We start from the raw sequence: 25,298 nt of genomic DNA, 5'->3' as shown, positions 1-25,298 counted from the left end.
GGTGAGTAAATGGTGACAGAATTTTAATTTTCGGTGAACTATCCCTTTAAACAATGAAAACAAAATGTAACATTCTGACAAAAAACAACTTACTGGCTTATATTTGTACACTGCCACTACAATCTCATATATGTCGTATATATATTACATTACACAAAACATTATAGTTAATACAACTATAACATACATTATAACGACAACGTTCCGTCAATTGAAATGATACAGAAATAACACGGTGAGGAATATGTCTCAAGGTGCACTGATATTTGTAATTTATGTAATTTTAATTTTGCAGAAGGCTCACGGGGTGGTGCTGTCTCTGTATTTGTGTGTTTGTTGTTGGTGTCGGTGCTCGTTTCTGGCGCTGGGTGGAGCGCGTGACTCCCCGTTCCTCTCCGCTCCAGGATTTGACGTGTCGCCTGTGTTTTTTCTGAACTTCCTGCTTCCTCCATGACTGTTTTGAGCCAGCAGTCTAGTCCGAAAGCTGGTCGGTAGGAATCCTTAAACGTGGCAATGGTGTGAAGGTGCGCGATCGGCGGCGGTGTGTGATTGTGAGTTAAAGCCCGAGCTGTTATCGCTGTCAGCCATGCAGTTCTCTCCCACCAACGGAGATTTTACCTTCGTCTCCTCGACGGACGCTGAAGGTACAGTAGTTAAAGGCCCCAACGCATCTGTACATCTCTGCTCTGATATGGGAATCGGATTTATGTTGGAAAGGTGTTGGTTGTAGTATTTGTGTGAATCGGATTTATGTAGAAAAGGTGTTGGTTGTATTCGTGTACACATACAATAATGTGTGTATGATCAAGTTTCTTAGTGCATCGTTACATTGTTGTTGTTGTTTTGTTGGCTCAATAGGGATGCAATAGTCAGCTGTATTAATCAAATCAACCTCTTATCCTCCAGAGCTCAGCGGCACCATCGATGCACCGGATATCACACTAAATATGGGCCCTGATACCACCAGGGACACCTACGCCACCACTTTCCTCAGGCAGAGGGGTTACGGATGGTTGCTGGAAGTGGAGGAAGAGGATTCAGAGGACACTAAACCGCTCCTGTGAGTTTTTTTTAGCAATTGCTTGATCTCAAGAGCTTTTAGAGTTGCTGGTTGTATCTGTTGGTTTTCTCTGTTTGTGCAGGGAGGAGTTGGACATTGACTTAAAGGACATCTACTATAAGATCAGGTGTGTGTTGATGCCCATGCCCTCGCTGGGTTTTAACAGACAGGTGGTGAGGGACAATCCTGATTTCTGGGGCCCGCTGGCCATCGTCCTGCTGTTCTCCATGATCTCCATCTATGGACAGTTTAGGGTGAGTCAAGGGTGTAGATTGAGTTTGAACATTTATTTTATTTTTTGCTAAATGTTTTTTTTGTGTGTGTTGCCTTATAACACATACATGCAAAGTTGATTACTGCAATTAATAATTAACAAAAAATTGTTTTGCATGGAATACACATATTTTCTATTAATTAAGCATCTGGAACCAGAATTTTCAGCCATGGGACACCTAACTTCCCTTGTGAAAATGCTTATTTCCTTATACTCATGACATTTATGTTTTTATGCAGTCTTTTTGGATGTCAGAGCCAGATGTTTCCAAATATTAATCATCACATAATTTTTACACGGAGTAAATTAGCTTGGCCTATTATTCATGAAGGTCTAGACTTTAAGCTCTACTTTGTGCCATTTTCCTTTTAAAAATGTACCCTAATTCTTCTTGTTGTGGCATTTGTTAAAGCTATAATTGCAGATAAGATCATTAAAAACAATCTATTGTACTTTCTATTAGTAGCCTAGAAAGTACAGTATAGTAATTTAATAACTTTTTCTAAGGGTGGTCATGAGTGAAATTCTAATTTATGAGAACTTTAAAGGGATGGTTCACCCAAAAAATACAATTCTGTCATCATTTACTCACCCTCAAGTTGTTCCAAACCTGTATGAGTTTCTTTGTTCTGCTGAACACAAAATAAGATATTTTGAAGAATGTGTGTAATAAAGCAGATAGAGCAACCATTGACTACCATAGTGTTTTTTTCCCTACTATGGTAGTCAATGGTTGCTCTATCTGCTTGGTTAGAAACATTCATCCAAATATATTCTTTTGTGTTCAGCAGAACAAAGAAACTCACACAGGTTTGGAAAAACTTGAGGGTGAGTAAATGATGACAGAATTTTCATTTTTGGATGAACTATCCCTTTAACACTTATCATTAAAGCTCCGAACATTATACATTATATATACATATTATATGGGCGTGATATGTATGTATATAGTCATGATGCTTGTGTACATAGACCTACAGCCAAATTGCAAATTGAGTTGCTGCATACCATAGGCTAATGACAAGATTATCTTCAGTAACATGGAAATAAAATGAACAGTATTTGGACTTTTAAAGGCACTTCTTAGAATGTCTTTTCATAAAATATTTGCCATCATAAAACAGTGTCTTTTAATTATTTTCATGTTACTCTTAAATTTGTGATTTAATTGATTTTAACGTGTTTATTGATTGACAGACTTGATAATTAGTAATTTAGTAATTATTAGAAAATAAATAGTTTATTATGCAAATAACTACATACTAAAGTAATTTTCAAGAAGGTATGAAGATAAATTTTTTTCATTTCAATATGACCTTGCATGATTTAATTAGTCAAAACAGAAGCAGAAATGCCCCAAATTTAGATTATTTTTTTAATATGTCATACATCCTGTTTTGACCAATCAGGTTGTTTCCTGGATTATTACGATCTGGATATTTGGATCACTGACCGTTTTCCTTCTAGCAAGAGTGCTGGGTGGAGAGGTATTTATAACTTGTAAAGCATTAGATGGCATATGATTTTTATAAATGGAAAGGGATGCCCACTCATGGTTTTGAAATGTTTTTAATAGGTGTCTTATGGGCAAGTTCTTGGAGTTATTGGCTATTCTTTGCTCCCACTCATTGTAATAGCTCCACTTCTTTTGGTCATTGGGGGCTTTGAAGTTGTATCTACACTCATAAAGGTGAGAATTAAACATGTATATAATAAATGTTTGATAGTATGAAAATTGTTTCTCTTAAATGCAAAAAAGTGAATGGTTGATTTTTTTCTCTCTAGCTTTTTGGAGTATTCTGGGCTGCATACAGTGCTGCCTCTTTACTCGTCGGCGATGAATTCAAAACGAAGAAACCCCTTCTCATATATCCCATCTTCCTTTTGTACATTTACTTCCTGTCTCTGTATACTGGAGTCTGAATTGACCACAGGATTTAATCGTTGCTTGGACATTTACAAAGAGCACTGTGGAGAGGTACACATCAGAGATATTCCATGAAGACCGAGAAGTTTGCATTTTCTTTCTTTTTTATTTTCTTTTACCCTGTTTATTATCCTATATGCTTTCTGGGATTGAGGTGTACAGACATTAGTGTATTTAACTGCTTCCGTTAATTTTGTACACAATAAAAAAATGCATCTTTTACTGTGGAAGCCCTGTTTGCCAAGATCCCTCTGTCACCGAAATCTGAAGCCCTGGTTTTACATATTTACAAACATCGAAAGAAATAAAACTTTATATTGCAAAAGACTATGGTAAGCATGATAGTCACGTAACAGAATTTATGTGTCACCACACGTAATGGTGAAAACTTTTTTGAGGTGAATTTTATTTTGTTGTATTGTCCTAAATACATTCACAGAATTCTTCATCTTATCAGTTTTCATTTTTAATTTATGAACTCCACATGGAAAAAGAGAGTATGCAGGCAATATAACTTGGATTAAATATGTCTGCTAAGTATGGGTGCCTTGAATTGGTCGTTTTATATGGCTGTGGTGTATTTTATTTATGTAAAATGTAGCCAAAACGGAAATACATTTTTATTTGTAGAACATGCGATTAAAAACAACTTTCTACCTGGTGATGTGTACATTGCAGGCATATGTTACCATATTAGTTTAGCTGAAACAAGTCTGGAAATTGTTATAATATTCATACACCATGAATCAAATTAAAATTGACACTGTAATTACACTTTTTGTCATGAATCTCCTTAATGTCTGGGAATAATATTACTTAATCGCATGATTTATTGGTTAATTTAATATTCATTAAAATGCTTGGTTATTGGTTGTAACAGTATGTGCTTTAACCAAAAGTGATTATGTACAATATCTCAAGGACACAATGGTGAGGAGGACACAAGAGTTTTGTCTTTATAATCTACTGTTAAAAACAGACACAAGTTGATATATATAAACATTGCAGCAGTTGGAGCTTTGCTGACCAGACTAAGCATTATGGTAAGTGTAGTTGCTAAAACATTTTATCAAATAGGTTTTATAGAAGATAAGTATTTATTAGTTTGACATAATATTGACCTTAAATAATTGTCCCTAGAACATCCATCCATCCATCCATCCATCCATCCATCCATCCATCCATCCATCCATCCATCCATCCATCCATCCATCCATCCATCCATCCATCCATCCATCCATCCATCCATCCATCCATCCATCCATCCATCCATCCATCCATCCATCCATCTATCTATCTATCTATCTATCTATCTATCTATCTATCTATCTATCTATCTATCTATCTATCTATCTATCTATCTATCTATAGCGCCCCTTCTGGATCGGCGGGCGATCACACCGTGACTACGCCAGTTCCGTTTCCCCGCTGAGTGTGTGAGCAGAAGGAGCCGCTGGTTTCCGCTCCGCTGATGGTGAATCGCTGCTCCTGCGGTATCGGGAGGAGGTTTAGAGCCCGCAGTGGAAGCGCAGCGGTACTTCGGGATTCAGCTTTAACGTTTTCTCGTCGAGTCGCGTCCACGGAGGAGCTACTGAAAGAGGAGGGAAGGCAGGAAGGGAAGATAGTAGGAAGATGGCGGCGGCGGCGGCGGCCTCGCCAGGCTCGCCGGACTGGGTCGTGCTGAGGGACGGTTGCCTGCGCTGCGATGAGGAGGGCCTGCGGAGTCTGTCCTATCACCCGGCCCTTAACGCAATTCTGGCCGTCACCAGCCGGGGCAGCATCAAAGTCATCGACGGCACCTCCGGGGCTATTTTACAGGCCTCTGCTCTGCACGGTGAGTTTCGGTTCGGACGGGTTCTGAGAGATTTATCCAGGCCGACCTGGATCTTATCACAACTGAATCCTGGGCTGGACCTCCTCATAGGGGAGGCGTATGGGAGATCCTTTCCTCTTGATTTGAAGTGGAAAGTGTCAAAATGACCCTCATAGAGAGTGTTTGATCTTCTGATGGTGCAGTGTTGTGGGAAGGACTCCTTTCGATTTAGATTCCCGATGGAGGACTGTGTCAAAATGTTCTGTCCCTTTTGGGTCTTGTTGTTGGAAAGGCTTGTGCGATGAAGAACTGTGTGATGGAAATGATCCTTCACACCAGGGCCTTCTGATGGAGCATTTTAAGATCAACTCCTTACTATTCAGGCCCCTAATGGATGATGGTCCCTCACTCCTGATAGGTCTATGTGATAATAAAGAGGCTTTTGTGAGAATATTCACTCGCTCTTAATACAGTTGTTGTGTAAGTGATCCCTCAGTCTTTGGGCCTCCTGGTGATCCTCACTGTTTAGGGCCTTCTGAATCAGTTGTGCTGCCGGATCACTGTAAACATTGCCACGTTATTCACGAACACACCGTTTATGTACACATCAGTGGTGCTTATTTACATTACGCATCATTTATTTGTATTTTAATTCTCCAATAAAACTAAATCAAGACACGATCTAAAAGCCGATGATCTTGGGGTAAAGCGGTACCAAAGCTATTCTAAACATTAGCAAATATATCAGCTCGAATAGGTGTGTGTCTTTGTCAAACTTGGTGTCATTGAAATCCAACACACGTTAATACATGGCAATGGTTTATTGTGCATATTATCATAGGTTTCGACAGTTAAAGAAAACAGTTTATTGATTTTGGCTCTAAATTAGCTGACAGAAATTGAGCTAATCATGCTAACGTTAGCCTAGCGATAGCCTAGCCTGCCTGCGACGGTTCAGTAACACTGCTCATGACAGGTGACAGCTGACTATAAAATTCCGTACAACATGATTATTTATATTTATTTAGGTTATTTTATGATCGTATGTGTGGTTTTGGAAGGTTCGAGTGGTTTCTGTGCCGGTTTGCTGTTAAACATGTCATTTTGAATGCGAGAATGAGTGCCTGTATAGTTGTTATTCCTGTTAAATGCACTTGTCAGTCTGTTTTTTTTATTTATATTTATATATAGTTTGTGTCAAATGTTAAAATTGCGTAATGATATTCATGCATAATTACACTGGTGCTATGTATTGTTGCCGTAATATTAAAAAAGAAAATGGGTTCATATTAATATTTAAAAAAACAAAAGCCACTCTTTCACAGACTCTCCCCATAAATAGAGATTTAATGTTTTTAATCTATATAATTTTGTTTATTCATACATTATTATATAATATCTGTTTAAGTTTTTATTATTCTTGCAAAATGTCTAGCTCATTAAGTGTAAGATTGCAAGCCTCAATAATTTAATGAAAGGACAGTCTTCTGTCAAATGTGTATTAATGAACATGTGTAAACATTTGTTAATGTTTACTTTCCAGATAAACTTTAAGGCCAGATTTGAAGTATGTTGAACTAGAGTTTATTAATGTGACATTTAGTGCAGGCCTAATTTGAAAAAGACATCTGACCATCAGAGTTTAATTGTTTTAAGTTCCCAGAAAGCGGTGATAGGAATTCAATAAGTGGAGATGTGCTGGTCTTTGACTTTCTTTCTTGAGCTGGAACACCTGTTTATTCATATGAAATGCAAGGAATGATCGATAACATTGTAGCACATTAATTCTTTGCTTAAAATTCCATGTGTGCAACAACAACAAGGCTGTATCTTTAGGCAGAGAGTTGGGTCTTACTCTAGTGATTTGACTACGTCAAATTTCGAGTCTTGTGATGTCATACTATACTAACATGTCTGTTTGTAATTGAAATTGAGTTATTTAGCAGGGAGTCTCGGCACAGAGAGTTGCTAGCACAGAACAGTTGACTCATGCTTGTATGGATAATATTGATTAGGGAGGTTTTCCCTTTTTTCTCACCTGAGTGTGTAACGGCCACTTGGGGAGAAGATTTGGGGGATGGCTGTTGCTCTTGTTTCCTCTTGCTTTGTGTTAAGAAGTGTGATTTAAAATGCATTAAAACAGACTAAATGTCGGTAGAAATTTCTTGTGAATACAGCATTTATATGATAACCCGTTGTTCTCAACTCTCTTTTAAAAAAACTGTTGTCAAAACGTTATCACCTTACTACTAATCAGATTTCAGTCATATTTGCATGCCTTGGCTTTTTTTTGAGGGTAAAATGGAACAGAGCATTTTGGAATGACATGCTGATTTGATGCCAGTGACATTTCTCACTTTTCCTCGTTTGGTGTTGGTGAATGTCCTGGATGTTTGTCTCAATTCTGATTTGTTAAAGCGAGGGCGTAACCCTAACCAGAACAAGTTTAGAATTTCTTTATTTGCATTCTGCATATTCTTGTATTCATCATCAATTCTTTCTAATAAACCAGTATTTCAAATTAAGTTTGAGCTCCAAATCAGGATATTAGAGTGATTTGTGATGTGACACTGAAGACTGAAGTAATGGCTTTTCTATCACAATTTCTATCAAAATTACATTTTAAAATATATTAAAATATATATATTTTTAATATTTCACAACATTTCTGTTTTTACTCCATTTTTGGTCAAATAAATGCAGCCTTGGTTACTACTTTCTAAAAAATTTATTAATGTTTCCGACCCCAAGCTTTTAAATGGTGTGCTGTACATTGTAAATCTGCCTTGGACATTGTGCTATATTGTGGATTTTATATTGTTTGTCATTGGCCCTGCAACTCCTTTAGTCGTTACTATATTACGAGTATATTGAGTGTCTCATTCCCTTTATACATTTTTTTTTGTATGTTAAATACTTTAAAAAAATGTTGGATGCATTTTTATTTTAAATGTGTAAATATACAGTATATCCCGCTGTTGGGGCATACTACTAACTAGGGCTGTGTATCACCAATAATCTGGCAATACTACTAGGCTATATGTATCACTTGGGAATTAACGAATATTTTTTCAATTGATTAATCTAAGAATTATTTTTTTCTGGTTAATCTATTGTTTATTAGGGCTGAACGATACATCGAATTTTCATCGTCATCGCGATATGAACTCGCGCGATGAACACATCGCAACCGACAGCCTGACACGATGAATAAGGGAAAACAGTTTATTACATGCGCCAATCTGAGTAACGTATTCTGAATACTTGGATTACTTCTACATTGAATTGCATTTTATAAATCTAAGAATGCGGCCATCAAATCCTGCTTACTAAACATATTATAAAATATTTAGCTGCCGTCAACGGGGCCAACGGCGCTTGGGCTGGTAAATCAGCACATAGGAGAATGTAAAGTTGCACGTCAACTAAGCAGGGCACCGGCGGTGGTCGGCCAAAACACCTTTTTCTGTTTGTGAATGCTGTTTTACGTGAATATTAATGACACGAGTGAAACACAAAGCTTCATTTACAAAATAAATAATAGGTTTGCAATTAAATGTTACATCGCAGCCATGGAAACATATGGATTCAGGCTGAACGAGAGAGGAAGCTTTGTGTGGTGAGACAAATTTAAGATTGCTTGCGTTTTGCTATCTGGTCACACGATTTTCCTCGAATTTAACAATAGGCTTAGGCTTACTCCATTTTATTCTACTGGACAAGGAATCTCTTATTTGTTTCCCCAAATCCTCATTTACGTCTCTCACAGGGGATTAAACGTGTCTTCCTTGCTTGATTAATTTAGGAGTAGCTAGCCTAGGCTATATTTGCATCATTTACTGTGGTAAAGTAGAAAACGGAGTAGGACAGATACATTTTACTTCAAACTTTACTTTATTTAACACAGTTTGTGCTTGCTATTAGACTTGGTCAAATGTATGTGCAGAGGCGAACCAACATTGAGTGGGGGCCCCAGGCAAAATTAATCAATGAGGCCCTATTAAATGTTTTTGTTTTATGTTAATATATCTTCGTTATCTAACTTTACAACATACAAAAAGTAGTCAAAATACATCTAACAATATATATATATATTTTTTAAGTGTTTTAATTTTTAAAACATTAAAGTGCTTTTTGTTTAATTAACAAAATGTCAATCTTTATCTTCGTAATGTAAGATACAATACAATATCTTCAAAATACAGTAAGCTTCATATTGATAACCAGTTGTCACCTTAAAAACGGTGCTTTGTGTGGTGGTGACAGGAAAATTCCACTCACCGCATATAGAAATATATGGTTATCATTATAATGTAATCATTATTTTATCAACTAGCCGATTACATAAGCAGAGAGTATTTGTTTTCGATTTGAATTTGTTTGTTTAAAAGTACACATTTCAAGCTTTCTATAGGCTAGATATGTTTCTCATATAGCCTATGTGAGGCAAGAAGCCTGTTACGTTTAGTTTCGGTCCATTTATGAGATGCGCTGCAGACTATAGAACGAAAGAAAGCGCGCGTCCTGTTTGTTCTGTATGACCATAAATTATGGAGTATTTTAAGTTGTTTTCTCTGTCAGGAATAAAAATGCCAGTGACCGCGCCGGCGCCTTCATGTCATGCAAGCGCGCTATACTTCAGCTTCCACACTCCACACAAACACTTGGATATGTGCCGAATAATAACGCATATTTATCTAGGTTAATATTAGAGCAAACGGCCAAACCAGACGGATAAGTTCTCTCCATGCTTATTTGTTAAGCATGAAGAGAACTTATCTATGAGGCGCCCGTATATGACAAAAGCGAAGCGAATGCCGCGAGAGAGGCCGACAGTCTGCGAGAGATGCCGAGCGTGCGCGAGAGAGACCGACAGTGCGCGAGAGATGCTGAACCAGACTGAAGCTCTGACCATGTAAACGGAAGTGTTGAGGTAAACTAGACTGTAATCATGATGTAGTCGGCTATGGAGTTGCCGTGGTCCAGACCTCAGTATTTTTCAGAGGTGCATATAATAAATGTTGTAAAATAATTTCCCCATATTAGGCATATGGTGTGTAGGCCTACTTGTGAATTAATTTATTAAATGTATTTAGCTAGCGTTTGTAACCTTCCCTAAATTAACTTGTCTAAGAAAATGCTTAATAAAACATAAGCTAAACATCAGTTGACCATATGTTTACTTTCTTCGCTGACCCAGACAAAAATGAAAAGACTATAAGTCAAAGCTCAGGTGTGGGGAAGAGCCAGGGCAAGAGACAGAGAAACAGAAAGAGTAATGGAAATGAGAGTGTGATGAAATGAGGAGAGAGCAGGTATGACAGATAATCTGCTTCATTATAAAAAAAATGTAGCATTCACCTGTCTTAAAATAAATAGTTCAAATTTGGGACCTTACTGGTTTTAAAACTCCTTAAGGCACTTGTATATGCTACAAGTTACAAAAAAAAAAGTTTACAAAAGTTCCCATTTTTATGTTTGAATTTACATTGTGAATATGTTCATATTGTGGTGCTTAGCAATTTTCATCATCATCATCATCATCATCATCATCATCATATCAGTGTAGATGATGGACCAAAATAAAACCATTAAAATAGGCTATCAAATAAATAAGTATTGTGATACTTGGTGGTGCCACAGTGACACTCTTATCCCCAAAAATATTGCTATATCACAATACTCAATATGTTGTCCCACGGTGAGTCGTTTTTCTCTGTTACACCTACACAAAATTTGAGAGTTCCCCCACCTGCCAAATCCCACTTTAACCACTGGTTAGTAGCCTAATGTATAGTATGTAGCCTACCCTAACTAAACCTGAAGGAAACTAGCAGTATAAGTTTTGTTACCCATATTTAAAATGTCTGTATCTACAACAAAGTTTGTGTGTGTGTGTTATTGTTTAAGCCTCTCTCGCAGCTATAGACGGGTAGAGACCTGCAAATAAACAAATGGATAAAATGTATTTATTTATTTGTTTATCTATCTAATGCTATGTCAATGTAACCATATCTCTAATAATAATTATAGGAATTTTAAATTCTGGCATCACCTCAATCAGTCTGATACTGAATCTATATATAATGGTTAACCCATTATATTTGTTTGCTGTAGGCCTACTTCACATATTATTGAATGTAGCCTATATAATTGCAATTATTATAATTATAGGACATTTATCTAAATAATTGCAATTATATAGGCTACATTCAATAATATGTGAAGTAGGCCTACAGCAAACGAATATAATGGGTTAACCATTATATAAAGATTCAGTATCAGACTGATTGAGGTGATGCCAGAATTTAACAGGACTCTCTCTCGCGGACACACTCGGTCTCTCTCGCGGACACGCCATATTAGAATTTTTTCTTTAACTAATATTTAACTTATACCATTTATATTTAGATTATTTACAGATATTTATTTAAATGTTCTACAGACTGTAGTTTGTTGTTTCACTGACGGAAGTAGGCCTACTAAAATAAACACGCATGTTTGAGCCTTCTTTTTTTTTCAAAATGTAGGCTATTTAATTGAGGTAGCCTATATAAATTATATATATATATATACGTCAATCTCAATTAAATAGCCTACATTTTGAAAATAAAATATATAAACGAATAATATATTTAACGAATATATAACGAATTTATAAATATAATATAGGCTATATAAAAAAAATATATAGGTGTGCGTGCGTGTAGCCTATAGCCACCACCGCGGCACTGCACAGTTGCACTGCCGTGTTCTATTTCGTTCTCCCTTCTCTTTCTTTAATATGAAATGCTGTTTGAATTTCTAAGATAGAAACGATTTCTTGCCCTGGCTCTGTTGTTCTGGCTCCATCTCTACCTCTAGCTCCCGCTGCTCCTCTTCCGACTGATCACGCAAACTGTGCATTTTTTCGTTTTCATATTGGGGCGTTCTGAGAAATGCATTGAGTTGCCTTCATTTATTTAGAGAGTAAATAAACTCATGAAACAGAAGTAGGCTATGGTTAATGTCATCCATTGATTTTAACAATGTAACTGTATTCTAAATATCAACTATTTAAATTGTAACTGTAACAGAATACAGTTAGGCATCATATGTATTCTCTGAATACGTAATGCCGGTACATGTATTCCGTTACTGCCCAACACTGAACACGACCTATTAAAGCACTAAGACATGGGAACAGTATAGCTAACATTCACATTTGAATATTTATCGTCATATCGTCATCGCAATATTAAACAATGTTATCGCACATCGCAGCTTTTCCTCATATCGTGCAGCCCTATTGTTTATTTTCGGAATAGTCAATTGATCCTTTGGTTAACTTACCAATAGATAATTTACCAGTAACCGTAACTAATCTATGTATGAACTTTTATCCAATGACAATCTTATTTATCAAAAAAAGTAAGGTTTATGCAGTGTTGGCCTAATTATGAATGGTGTTTACTATGGCTGCGTTCACACACTCACTTTTTGGGATTTACAGCAGCAATTGCTTAAAAGTGTGAATCCTGAAATTAAAGTAGCTCCTTGAATATTTTCATTCAGCTGTTTGATCAAACACCCCTAGCTGTCACTAACGATTATTTTGACGATTAATCGAGTAATCTGATTTAAAACATAAAAAAATAAAAATAAATCTAACATAAAAATAAATAGTTTTCTGTAATTAATCGCAAGTTTTTACTATTTTGATATTGTAATAATTTCAGTTACTCTCCAAATTAATGTAGAAACAATTTAAAGACAGCATATTTTAAATATGTGTTGTAATGGCATCTTTTTATGAATGAAGGCCAGTATCACTGATACTAATGTCTCTATGAAACATTAATGACGTTACATTACAGTATAAATGAAATCTACCAATTTCAACATTTATTAGGCTTTAAAAAAAACTACTTTTAAGTGAACTTAAAACAATCTTTAAATAAACCCATTATAATAAATGTTATATTTACATGTGGCCTTCCCTGTTAGACATGTACAGAAATGTAATAGTTATCAAACACCTTTCTTAACTGCATAAATAATAAATTAAATATAGATTAATCATCTTTTCTCTGTTACCTTTGTTCTTTGCTGAACATTAATGACAGACATCATCAGTGCTGCTGTCATTTTAAGATCGGATCTGACGCGCATCTCATTTTCTCACGTTCATTTAAGACGTTATTTAACTAATTTAAGACTCCTAATATGAGAATACTCGACAAAACTGCCATTTTGGCAACTCTCTCTGTGTTGTTATTGTTTGTCGAAGAGCGAAAGAGAACTCGATGTGTGCACGAGACTGGCGGGGATCTGATTGAGACGCACCCACACAGAAAGGACACTGCCATACAGCGCGTTCTCTTGTCACGCTTAGATGGTTTAAAAGCATTTTGAATAAGAGCGTGATCATATAATGTAATGCTAGGCAAAAATGGATATAAAAACGGACGCTGCATTATTTGCGTTAAATATTTTTAATGCGTTTAAATGAAAAAAAATATAAATAAATTATTTGCCCAGCACTACTTAAAATACATACCAATAAGGCAATAATAATTGGTTCAAATAAAGTATCAAAAGTAATCATATGGTTCTATGGAAGCATTGTTAAAATACCATATTTTTCCAAATATAAGATGACCCTATTTTTTCAGATGTATTTCCAAGAAGAAAAAAAAAACACTCTTCTATTCGAAACAATACAGTACATAATGTAATATACATAATATAAACATAATCGTCTTATGTACATTACATATTAACCCCAACGACCTGCTAATTGTTTGTATTCTCAACGTATTGATGTATTCTCATGTGTTGGCGCACGTTGCATTCCCAGATTATCGCTATAAGCAACCCCAGCTCACATGCATATACAGAGACTGAGTTTGTTAACCGAGCTGTTGAGATGTCCTCCATGCATTTAAATGATAACATTGCAACACTTATCATGAAACACAAAGTGCGTCAGACTTTATGCGTTCCCAAATGCACATTATTGGAAACCCAAACAAATGGCACACATGCAGAGACTGAGTTTGTGTGGAGCAGCATTTACTGTGAATGGAGCCGCTCTGAGACGAAGAAACTCGTAACCTGCACACATTGTAAATAAAGCATTGTGCTTCACCCTGAAAGCCGCAGCGGCAGCGCATATATCTAACTGAATCGCAGCCTTTGATTTCACAATAGCATTATGCTTTATTATGATAGATTGTCTGAAGCAAAGACTGCCCTGCACCACTTCAAAGGCGATGAGTGGAAGGAGAATTTTAGAATGACACGCCATTTATGACACTATATTCAACAACAACAACAGCTCCTTCTGTGCTTCCTTATAATTCATTACGTCATTTCTACATCATTGCACATAGACACAACTTTTCAGTTTCCTTTTTTTTAATCTGATCAAGCGTTTACATGTCCTATCAGGTTATTAGGGTCCATGTAAATGCAGCTACTGTGTATTACTTGTTTAATTTTTTGATATGTATGTTATAATAGGTATAATGTAGCAAAGCATCTAAAGATTGGCACTGAGCGCTAATTATTCTTCATCCTCTTTGGTTTGTTTTGTGACAGCGAAACCCGGGGGCCGAGTGAGGTGTCAGTACTTCCCAGCTGTGGATAAGGTGCTGTTTGTGGACGATTACGCTGTCGGCTGCAGGAAGGACTTGAATGGGATTCTTCTTTTGGACACGGCTCTCCAGGCTCCTGTGTCCAAGCCAGAAGATCTGGTGCAGCTGGAGCTGCCGGTTACTGAGGTAAGAAACCCAGCATATTGTGTATATTAATTGATTGTATATAACATAGGGGTAGGGCTGTAACGATTTGACCAAAAATAAAAACCTCGATTAATTGAACATTTGACCTCGATTACGATTAATGAACGATTATTTTGCTTTTCTTTTCTTTTTGCCCTCATAAGGTTTTTGAGTAAGTTCACTGATAAGGTTTGTACTGTAAATATTTTCTACTATTACAGGTGGAATTTTTTTTTCTAATGAAAAAGTGCATTGGGATTTTAAAATACTTGAAGGAAACGGTTCACTTTCAGCAGTTATTGTCTATGGAGCAGATTTCTGTTTGAACTCGCTTTAATGTTCAAACTGGCAGTGCTTAAACCACATACAAATGACAAAGATGTGTGAGGACGCAGGTGAGAGAGGTCTGCCTTCAGGGCGCGCGCGTTTTCAGAGACGCGACACGGCTCTGTGTCACAGAAAAAAGCTGAGCACTGAACGGAGAAGTTATCCGTATTGTTGTTGTTGAATAGTTCACATTCGCTTTAAATGTTGAAACTGGCAAGCCTTTAAAACGCATTTACTTGACAAACTTTATGAGCACGAAAGTGAAAGCGGCTTCGGGGGCTTGCGCGCGCCGTCTGTGTGTGTGTGTCAGCGCGTATAGGCTATAAGAACAGCAATTAACTGACCTGTATAAACTGTGTAAAACATGCAGTTACTATAGTGATTCTGGGCATCTATAAACACAGATAACTGCTCCTGCATCTCTGTGTGGCTTCAAACTGCACTTGACGTGACTGACGGGGCGGAGTCACGTGAAAGCCGAAATAACCGACATGGGAAAAATACGTCGGTTAGAGGCTCTGAATGTCGGTTTCGGTTATTTTTCGATTAATCGTACAGCCCTACATAGGGGTTTGACGAGACACTTATCTCACGAGAACGAGATGAGACGAGAGTTTTACATAGTATTCTTAAGAAATCCTCAATGATGAAATGCATGACTAAAAATTGTTTGCAGGTGCATTTGAAATGATCTAACTCATCATCTTGTAATGAATGTCATTTCAGTTCTACTTTCTGAGTATGAATTAACATATATGCAGTAAAAGACAACAACACTCAAGCGCTGTAAAGGTTTTGGCAAAAACTCACCTGACTGGCTTCTTTCCTGTATGATTGTCTCTTCAGATCTTAGAACTCCACATGAGCTTCTTTTGACCTCCTAACTGAACTCCTTCCCACAAATTGATCATAGATATTAAGTGCAAACAATAACCATAATACCATAATCAAAGTACTCAATATTCAAAGTGCAAAAAGAGACCAAATTTATCTTCAAGCATGATACAGAGCTGAGAGATGGTTACAACGGGATAGCGAGATATTTGTGTGCCTCAGGGAGCCGCTTTCAAACAGCGGTAACGTATTGAAATCGCGTTTGAATGCGCGCTCGGGTTTACTTTCACTTTGAATTTCGCCATCGTGCGTACTCTGGGAAAAGGGAGCGGTGGTGCTGAACGCGCATTTTAAAGGTCCCATGGCATGGCATTTTTCTATTATTTTATAATGTTTCCTGAGGTGTAATTATATTGTTAGTATGATTTTTACATCATAAAATGTCATAATTTAGAAATAAAAGGCATTTTTTCTATACTGATGTTTGCCCTCTGGCTGAATGCCCTGTTTCAAGGGGCGTGTCTGCTATGAGACTTCAGTAAAAACGCCCACTGTTGTGATTGGCTGACATCTTTGCATTTGAAATGAGTATCAGATCTTGTTGCGGAGGGGGGAGTGGTTTAACGAGGTCTACGAGGCACGAGCTGTTGCCAGAGAGACGGATGGACCTGAGTTCACTTCTCATCAGTTCTCAGCACGTCTCAGTTCAGTGAACTGTTGTAGTTACTAGCATATACTTCAGGTTATTCGTTTATTTCTGGTCAGAGGGGCTGTCACTCATGTCAGAAAGTTAGTAACTTTAGTAAATTATGGATCAGCGCTGACTCGAGACGCGAGCAGTTTAGAACGATTCAGTCCGATTTGGTGAACTGGTTCGAGCGGTTCACTAACAAGAACCGGTTCAAAAGAATGATTTGTTCGGGAACCGGACATCACGGACCAGAGACGGAGCGATTGCTAACAATCAAAGTTATATTGTACAGAGTTGTGAGCGCTGTCAGCGCGAGTTTATTGTGTTTGTATCTGAGAGTTCTGAATAAACACGAGTCCCAGTCACGCCGAGTCCGTCTTCATCCTTATTCTGCCACCTTTGTAACATGTAATGTACCATTACAGCTGTCAAGATGAACGAGTTACGAGTAAGTGTTGATTATAGAATTATTTTTAGATATTTTCCTATCATATGAGAAGCGTCAGTGACGCGCATTGAGTACACAGCGCAAACAAAGACACAACAGCAGTAATCGAATGTAATCCAGTTTATTGTGGTGATAGCTGGCTAGCCTAACCCTGAGACCCCCATGCTTACCCCCCTTCTGCTTAATCTCACGCCGCGTAAGGCGCCTCCGCTGTGGGCCAGATGCAGTACTGGGGGTCGGTGATGTTGAAGGCCGACCGGTCAGTGCAGCCCAAGCTTCGGCGTGTGTGAGGTTTATCTCTAAAGATGTTGCTCTGCCGATGTTGAGCAGAAACTCACGACTGTATGCACATTTTAGAACAGATAGACGCGACGAGGACGTACAAAAACGCTGACTCACAAGATATAAAACAGGAAAACACCGTTCTGTCGGGAGAGAGAGAAGCTGCAGCGTTTGCACAAAAAATAAAGTTCTGTGTGAACTTGAATAATTAGCTACACATCAGAAATCACTGATCACAGATCAGAAGGAACTGAAAAAAGACTTCTGTTTTCATTTGTACATCCAAACACTGAGAAACTGCCAGCATTCACTCGTTCACAAGCCATGATCTCTCGAGGACAAATATAGCGCTCGCATGGGCGTGCCAAATTGTCTGGGCGGAGGAAAGGGAGGTAACCGTTCCTGTTATGACGTCATAACAGGAAAATTCCAGATCAGCTCGTCTGAGCTGTCATTTTCTCAAAGGCAGAGAAAGACAGCCAGAACTCGGTTTACACCCATCAACATTTCTAGCCACTTGCGGACAATATTCAGGCTAGGGGAACTCATATTAATGTTAAAAAACCTCATATAATGAAAATGTCATGCCATGGGACCTTTAAAATATAACCTCGCCACGGTCGAGTCCACTAACATGTAACACGCTCAATGCGGACGCTTCACTAACACACGTAACGCACACTTATAACACGCTCAATGTCTTCTCGTCACGTGATCAGTGCTGCGCGCATGACTTGAACAGCTCGTGTTAGATGAGCTGATGGAATTGAAGCGACTGTTTTCCGCCTGAATTAAATTGTTTTTATTTCTATAAAAAGCAAATCTAGAGTGGAGGCGTAATGTAAACGTAGCGTTGGCATATTCTATCCTAACTTCACCCTCACACTCCGTCATGACATTATGAAACGAGACAGCTTTTCACCCTGACGAGAAATCTCTTCACAGTTTAGTCTCGTGAGATCTCGTGGCATGAGATCTCGTCACCCCCCTAATATAAAATAATAATAATATTATAATAAATATAATAATGGGCTTTGTCTGAAAAATAATTGAGTTGCTATTAGGGATGTTAATGATTAATCGATGATCGATTAATCATGGTCATGTGCGTGCTGCTCAACCGCGAAACATGTAAATCAGACACAAGGAATAATGATGCGAGCGCGCCGGAGCTCTGTTTTGGACCATTTTACAGCTAGTGACACCTTTTATTTACAAGTTTGCATGTGCATTCGCAGCCTTTTGCTTTGTGCACATGTAAGTTGTAATATTGTGTTTATTTTGTGTGGGCCTATCTCTAGCTGATTTTTTTAATCTCATGTAGGATGCATCTGGTTAAGAGTTAATGTAGTGAAGCGTGCCGGTGATCAGCGTCAGCGCATGCATCTCCAACAGCAATGCACAACTTATAATGACTATGATTGGGACTGTCATGTTACATATCATTATTAAGAGAACACTATTGTAATACATTGTTGTGAATTTACTGGGTCTAGTTGGCGTTTTCAGTGCGTTGTTTCAGGAAGAGCACGTCCACACATTCTGAATAGCACGTATCTGAGGTGGAGTTGGTGACCCGTTGTATTACTCATATTTGATTATTAAATAAGTAATTTAATTAAATTATCAATTGCATTGATTCATTTTACAATCCTATAGCCCTTTATTTAGACTAAAAACCCTTCCCATTTATTTGGTGAGGAACATGGCGTTTTGTCAGCGTTTGCACACCCTGTCATGCGGTCAGCTATAAGCCACTACTGTAGATGCATATGCAGTATTAAGGAATGAAACGATTAATTGATTGTTCATTCAAACGACGATAGATCATGGACATTTGTGTACATTGACATCCCTAGTTGCTATGCATTACCTGACCATTATCAGTAAATGGTCTCAATTTAAATCTTAATTCAAGCCTAAACAGTGATGCATCCTGCCTTTTAAACTGCATGGGATACATTTCTTCAAGTTCCAAATAGTGCTTGATAGGAAAAAAGATGGTAAAATCAGTAATCTTTTTCAAAGAAAACAAAGTATGCATATCTAAAATGTGAAATATTGTTGAAATATTGCAAAAATTGTAATTTGCAAGTTTGTTACCACCAATGGCAAAGTATTTGCCGGGGTGTTTATTTATTTTTATTTATTTATTTAATTTTTTTACAGCTAGGGCTGCACAGAATTGTAAAAAAACGGACATTGCGATTATCTAGTTTTTTAATCGTTAGCCTTAATACTGCAATGTGCATCTACAGCAGTGTCTAATAGCCAACAGCATGACAGGGTGTGCAAATGCTGCTCAAAACGCCTTGTTCCTCACCAAATGAATGAGAAGGGTTTTTAGTCTAAATAAAGGGCTAGTAGGATTGTAAAATGAGTCGGTGGTTGATCATTCAATTAAATAACTTATTTAATAATTAAATATAACGAGTAATACAATGCGTCACCAACGCCACCTCAGATCTGTTATTCAGAATGTGTGCACGTGCTCTTCCTGGAACAACGCGTTGAAAACGGCAACTAGACCCAATGAATTCACAACGATTGATTAAAATAGTGTTCTGATTAATGTTAATATGACAGTCCCAATCAAAGTTATTAGCCGTGCGTTGCTGTTTGAGCTGCACGCGCTGAAGAGCTGAATGAACACTGGCACACTAAGGGTGCTTTCACACTTGGTTCGATTGCCTGGACCGAACCAGAGTTCGATTGCTCCCCCCTCCCCCTGCCCTCGCTGCACTGTGTTCATATTATATAATTTAGGTCCGAACCGGGATGCGTTTGTGTCATCAAAGCATCAGCATGTTTACCCGGTTGCTTAGTAACGACAGCGAGCATGATGGCGGCAAAATGCATAGTGTTGCTCACCTCACTTTTATATTTTGAACCGTTGGTTTTGTTTCCAAAGCTTCAGTACGTAATGGCACTTGCTTCTATCTGCTGCGAATGTACTGCAAATGCTATGAAGAACGCTGAAGATGAGCAGAAATTAGATCTACAGCTCTCTGCTTGCAGTACTTAAGTCACGCTCGCCAGAAAATGAGTGAAACACACATTTTTATCAAATTATACATCATTAATAGCGGTTCACTTCCGCCATTTAGTACGATTGCATTCACATCGGCAGCGAACCGTACCCCAGACCACCCTTTTTAAGCGGACTCTTGCACGATTGGGGACCCGAGTTCGGAAGACAGCATTCACATCATCCAAACAAACCAAACTCTGACTTCAATCGAACCCGGGTGCGCACCAAAACTGCTAGTGTGAAAGCACCCAATAATTAATTAGAGAAAAACAGTCTTGAATAAATGTCTTCATCAACTTTTTAAAATGACCCAACGTTGGTGCATTTCTGATGGGCAGAGGAAGCACATTCCATAGCTTGGGGGCTTTGTATGAAAAGGCTCTTTCCCCCATGGTCTTTAGCTTACATGAAGGCTGGTGAAGTGAAAGAGTTAGCAGAGCGAAGAGAGCGTGATGGAGTATAAGGACTGATGAGATCACAAAGATACTCAGGTGCAGTCCCATGAAGTGCCTTGTATGTTAAAATAAGAATTTTAAAATCAATTCTCGCATTAATGGGAAGACAGTGCAATTGTGAAAGAACCGATGTAATGTGTTACGAGTGAACACACGAGTGGCAGAATTTTGTATATACTGAAGCTTGCTCAACGATTTAGCTGGAAGGCCAGAGAACAAGGCATTACAGTAATCTAACCTAGTTGTAATGAAGGCATGTATAAGCCTTTCTGTGTCTGCAAAAGAGAGAAAAGGTCTAAGTCGAGCTATGTTTCTCAGGTGGAAAAATGCAGTTTTAGAGATGTGTTTTATGTGTGCTTCAAATGTTAATTGTGAATCAAAAATGACACCAAGATTTCGCACCTGTGAAGTGGGGGTTACCGTGCTGGAATCAACAATCAAACTGATCTGCTCGGCCTTACGAGTAGCCGCTCACTGTACCAATCTGCATTAAGTTTTGGAGCCGTTCAGCTTCAGGAAGTTATTCTGCAGCCAGATACTGATGGTGATGTAAATCTGCGTATCATCCACATAGCAGTGATACCCAAGACCATATTTCCTGATGATCTGCCCAAGCGGAAGCATATAAATGTTAAATAAAATTGGACCCAATACTTAACCCTGAGAAACTCCCTGTCGAACAGGCACGGTATCAGATTTGTAGTTACCCAAGCCAACGAACTGGGCATGATTCGTTAAATAAGACCGAAACCAACTGAGTACAGCTCCAGAAAGACCCAACCAATTTTCCAGCCTGTCAAGCAGAAGAGTGACATAGTGTGTCTCTTTAAGTGAACTTAAAGGGTTAGTTCACCCAAAAATGAAAATTCTGTCATTAATGACTTACCCTCATGTCGTTCGACACCCGTAAGACCTCCGTTCATCTTCGGAACACAAATGAAGATATTTTAGTTGAAATCCGATGGCTCAGAAAGGCCTCCATTGGCACAATGCACTTTACACTTTTTCAAGACCCATAAAAGGTACTAAAGACGTCGTTACAAAGTCCATCTCACTACAGTGGTTCTACAATAACTTTATGAAGCGACGAGAATTTGTTTTTGTGTGCAAAAAAAACTAAATAACGACAACAGCATCATGAAGCTTCGAAGCGTTATGAATCAGCGAGTCTTGAGAGTGTAAAGTGTCTTGAGAGTGTAAAGTGTAAAGTGCATTGTGCCAATGGAGGCCTTTCTGAGCCATCGGATTTCAACTAAAATATCTTCACTTGTGTTCCGAAGATGAACGGAGGTCTTACGAGTGTCGAATGACATGAGGGTAAGTAATTAATGACATAATTTTTCATTTTTGGGTGAACGAACCCTTTAAAGAGTTGAGAATCGGATTGTGTATTGTTATATTGGATCCGTGCATTAGCTCTTAAAGGGACAGCAGCCTATGAATACCTGCTGTGGTTTATGTCATTAATGTTAATCAAACAACAAAAGACAGCTTTAACAAAGATTAATCTATATTTAATTTAACGTCGTGACGTAGGATGGTACCTCCAACGGCTCACTATCCGCGCCCCTAGCACGAGCTCACCACGCCCTCAGAAATGTTTCCCCCAATCACACGATGAGAACGGCTTCACTCCAGTATGAACTGTCATGTTACATGAAGTAGAAACATTATGAATGAAACTGACTTGACACTTGCTTTAACATTGAATTGAAGAAAATAAGGGTTAAATAATGCAGTTGTCAGTACACGTCAGGCTTTTCTTGCGATATTATTGCCGCCCGTCATGTGTACAGATAATTTTCATACATGAGACGCGCTTTCAAACCCTGACACGCAAGTGGTTGCCACGAACGCAGATAGATTAGGTCAGTTCTCTTGCGCGGCTGCTTCACTAGCATCGTAGGCATCGGGAGTTAACGCAGTTTGAGCTGCGGCTCGCATTGATAAGGCTCCGGGTTTGTGTCTGTTACAGACAATCCACCTTCCTCCACTTCAGGTGAAGGTAGGAGAAATGACCGCTCTGTTGCAAAGCTGGCGTCACTCCAGTCATTCTCCATCTTTGCGACTCGCGAGTCAGACAGCTGTCAATCAACCCGTCACTGCGGGTCTCAGGTGTACGCCCTCCGCTCAGCCCCGCCCTCGGTTCGTCCCCTCTGTGTCCGCTGGGCTCTGCCCACTTTTCCAGCATTTTTTGAAAATTGCCAGTGGGTGGAGTTAAGCTCTGAGCAGGGGTTTAGTTACCCTTTTATGACATAAACAGCAGCAGGTATTCATAGGCTGCTGTCCCTTTAAGAGCTAATGCACGGATCCAATATACTGATGCATCTGTTACAGTTGTTTAAGTCACTTAAAGGGATAGTTCACCCAAACATGAAAATTGTGTCATTTACTCACCCTCTGTTTAAATAGAAAGATAGACATGAACGAGAACGAGTTTGGTGTTTTGAGTGCTGTCTGCGTGGCTCTGTTTGTGCATGCGCGGGAATTCCGAATTCAGTTCGAATAAACTTTCACTATGATGATTCAACTTTGCAATTAATCTACAAATCACACATTTTTCGTGGGGCCTGGTCCGTTCAGATCACGGATCAACTACTTTCCCTATACTTGACATCACACATCCTGCGACGTGTGCATCCAAAATTGTCACATCACAATATCGATGCTAAAACAATATATTGCACAGCCCTACTTACAGCTGATAAACTCTTTCCACTGACACATCACTGCACACAATGTTTATCGTAACTAAGATCTTAATATTTGTCCTGGCTGTCTTTGAAGAACATATAAGCACAGGTCATCCGTCAGTCTTGTGCTGAGGTCAGTGTGATGTAGTAAAGAGTATAACACCGGTTTCTCTGTCTCATCCATCAGTGCACGACAGGAATTATCATGCACTTCCTTAGTATGCGGTGTACGTTACAACGCGGCAAAATTGTAGTTGTTTGAGTGCGCTTGTTGATATAGCGATCGCATAACCAGTCTGACAAAGAGTGCTATGCAGACAGACTGGTCTATTGTGTCCTAGGACACTCTGAAAACAAAACTCCCAGCTCTCACCACTCCCTGGCCACGTACGCTAATGTGTGAGAATCAATGGATCTTGTACACTAATAATGGGCACACTAAACTCGAGATGATCTGAAACTCAAATATCATGCTTACAAATTTCACTCAGGTTGATTTTTGAGTATGCACCATATGACATAGTAGAAACACGGGTCATGTCAGGCATGTTTGATTTGTTAAATTGGATGCAGTTGTGGATGTTAAGGCTTGGTCTCTGCTTTATGGGTGATTTGTCATGCGTTTTAAAATCTGGTTTGTGTTAGAAATATCATAAGGTACAGGGCTTGCTCATTAGTTCGTCTTTGACTGTTGATGATATGCTAAAGTATTCCCTTCAAATCGCATCATTAATTTGTTGGCTCAGGGGTGTGTACCAGTTCTCTGTCCAATATATTCGTCTAGCCTTATACTAGATAATATTGCATGTCCACACATAAGTTCTGTAGCAATTAATAAGTAATAGACCACACCAGGCTTGTCTATTTCCAGCCTGATAAATAGATAAGTATTTTATTGAATATTGTGTGAAATTAATAGATAAAACATTTTAATTAGATTTTTTTTTTTACATTTATGTTTTTTATTTACTAAGAATGCATTAAATTGTCAGTGCCACTTTGTGATCATTGACAGAAAAGACAGTTATAATATTTTTGTATTTCAAATCAAATGTATATTTTCTATTCATCCTGATTTTTTTTATCAAGGTACATAGGTAAATATTAAGCAGCACAACTGTTTTCAACATTGATAATAATAAAAAATGTTTCTTGAGCATCACATCATATTAGAAGGATTTCTGAAGGATCATGTGACGCTGAAGATAATGTCTGCTAAATATTTGCCATACCATTTCAAGAATAAATTCAATTTTATAAGATAGAAATAGTAAAAATATTTCACAATATCTCTGTTTTTACTAAATAAAACAATGTCACAATATTTTAAGCGCATGCCAAATCACCCATAAAGCAGAAATATTTCACAATATCTCTGTTTTTACTATATATTTTTATCAAATAAATGCAGCCTTGGTGAGCATTAGCATATTTCAAAATAGTAAAAAAAAACTACAAAAAAAAACACTTTAATCAGTAAAGTAGTTTTTTACATTGTAAGCAGCAGTGGAAAAACCTGCATAAGTCGACTATTAATTTTAATAAATCGATTGTCTCTTTTTCTTTGAGTGACTGCTTTTGAAAGAGACTAGAACTAAACATGTCATGTGGCAGTGACATAAGTATCATTCTTCTGATGCTTGAAATCCATCCAAATTTTGATCTGCGTGTGCGTTAGTCTGATTATATTTTTGCATAC

The 25,298-nt window shown here is 38.1% G+C and overlaps 2 protein-coding genes across 12 annotated transcripts in view; both read left to right on the top strand.

The window, feature by feature from the left end:
• Window positions 1-295: 295 nt before the first annotated feature.
• On the top strand, window positions 296-4,035 carry yipf4 (Yip1 domain family, member 4). The gene is made up of 6 exons (XM_079832810.1): window positions 296-644; window positions 907-1,060; window positions 1,143-1,314; window positions 2,744-2,821; window positions 2,911-3,024; window positions 3,120-4,035. Exons 1-6 carry the CDS (start codon window positions 587-589, stop codon window positions 3,255-3,257), a joined length of 714 nt encoding a protein of 237 aa, XP_079688936.1. The 5' UTR covers window positions 296-586; the 3' UTR covers window positions 3,258-4,035.
• A 630-nt stretch (window positions 4,036-4,665) lies between these two features.
• birc6 (baculoviral IAP repeat containing 6) overlaps window positions 4,666-25,298 on the top strand; it is a 143,420-nt gene continuing 122,787 nt past the window's right edge. For all 11 annotated transcript variants that reach the window (XM_079833066.1, XM_079833063.1, XM_079833067.1 and 8 more), the window contains exons 1-2: window positions 4,666-5,095; window positions 14,657-14,838. In XM_079833066.1, the coding sequence (XP_079689192.1) occupies window positions 4,894-5,095; window positions 14,657-14,838 (384 nt within the window). In that variant the 5' untranslated portion in view covers window positions 4,666-4,893. The remainder of the gene's footprint in view (window positions 5,096-14,656; window positions 14,839-25,298) is intronic.

Source organism: Gobio gobio (assembly GCF_949357685.1).
Source record: "Gobio gobio genome assembly, chromosome: 13".
NCBI lineage: Eukaryota > Metazoa > Chordata > Actinopteri > Cypriniformes > Gobionidae > Gobio > Gobio gobio.
This window is presented reverse-complemented; position numbering and strand designations above follow the sequence as displayed.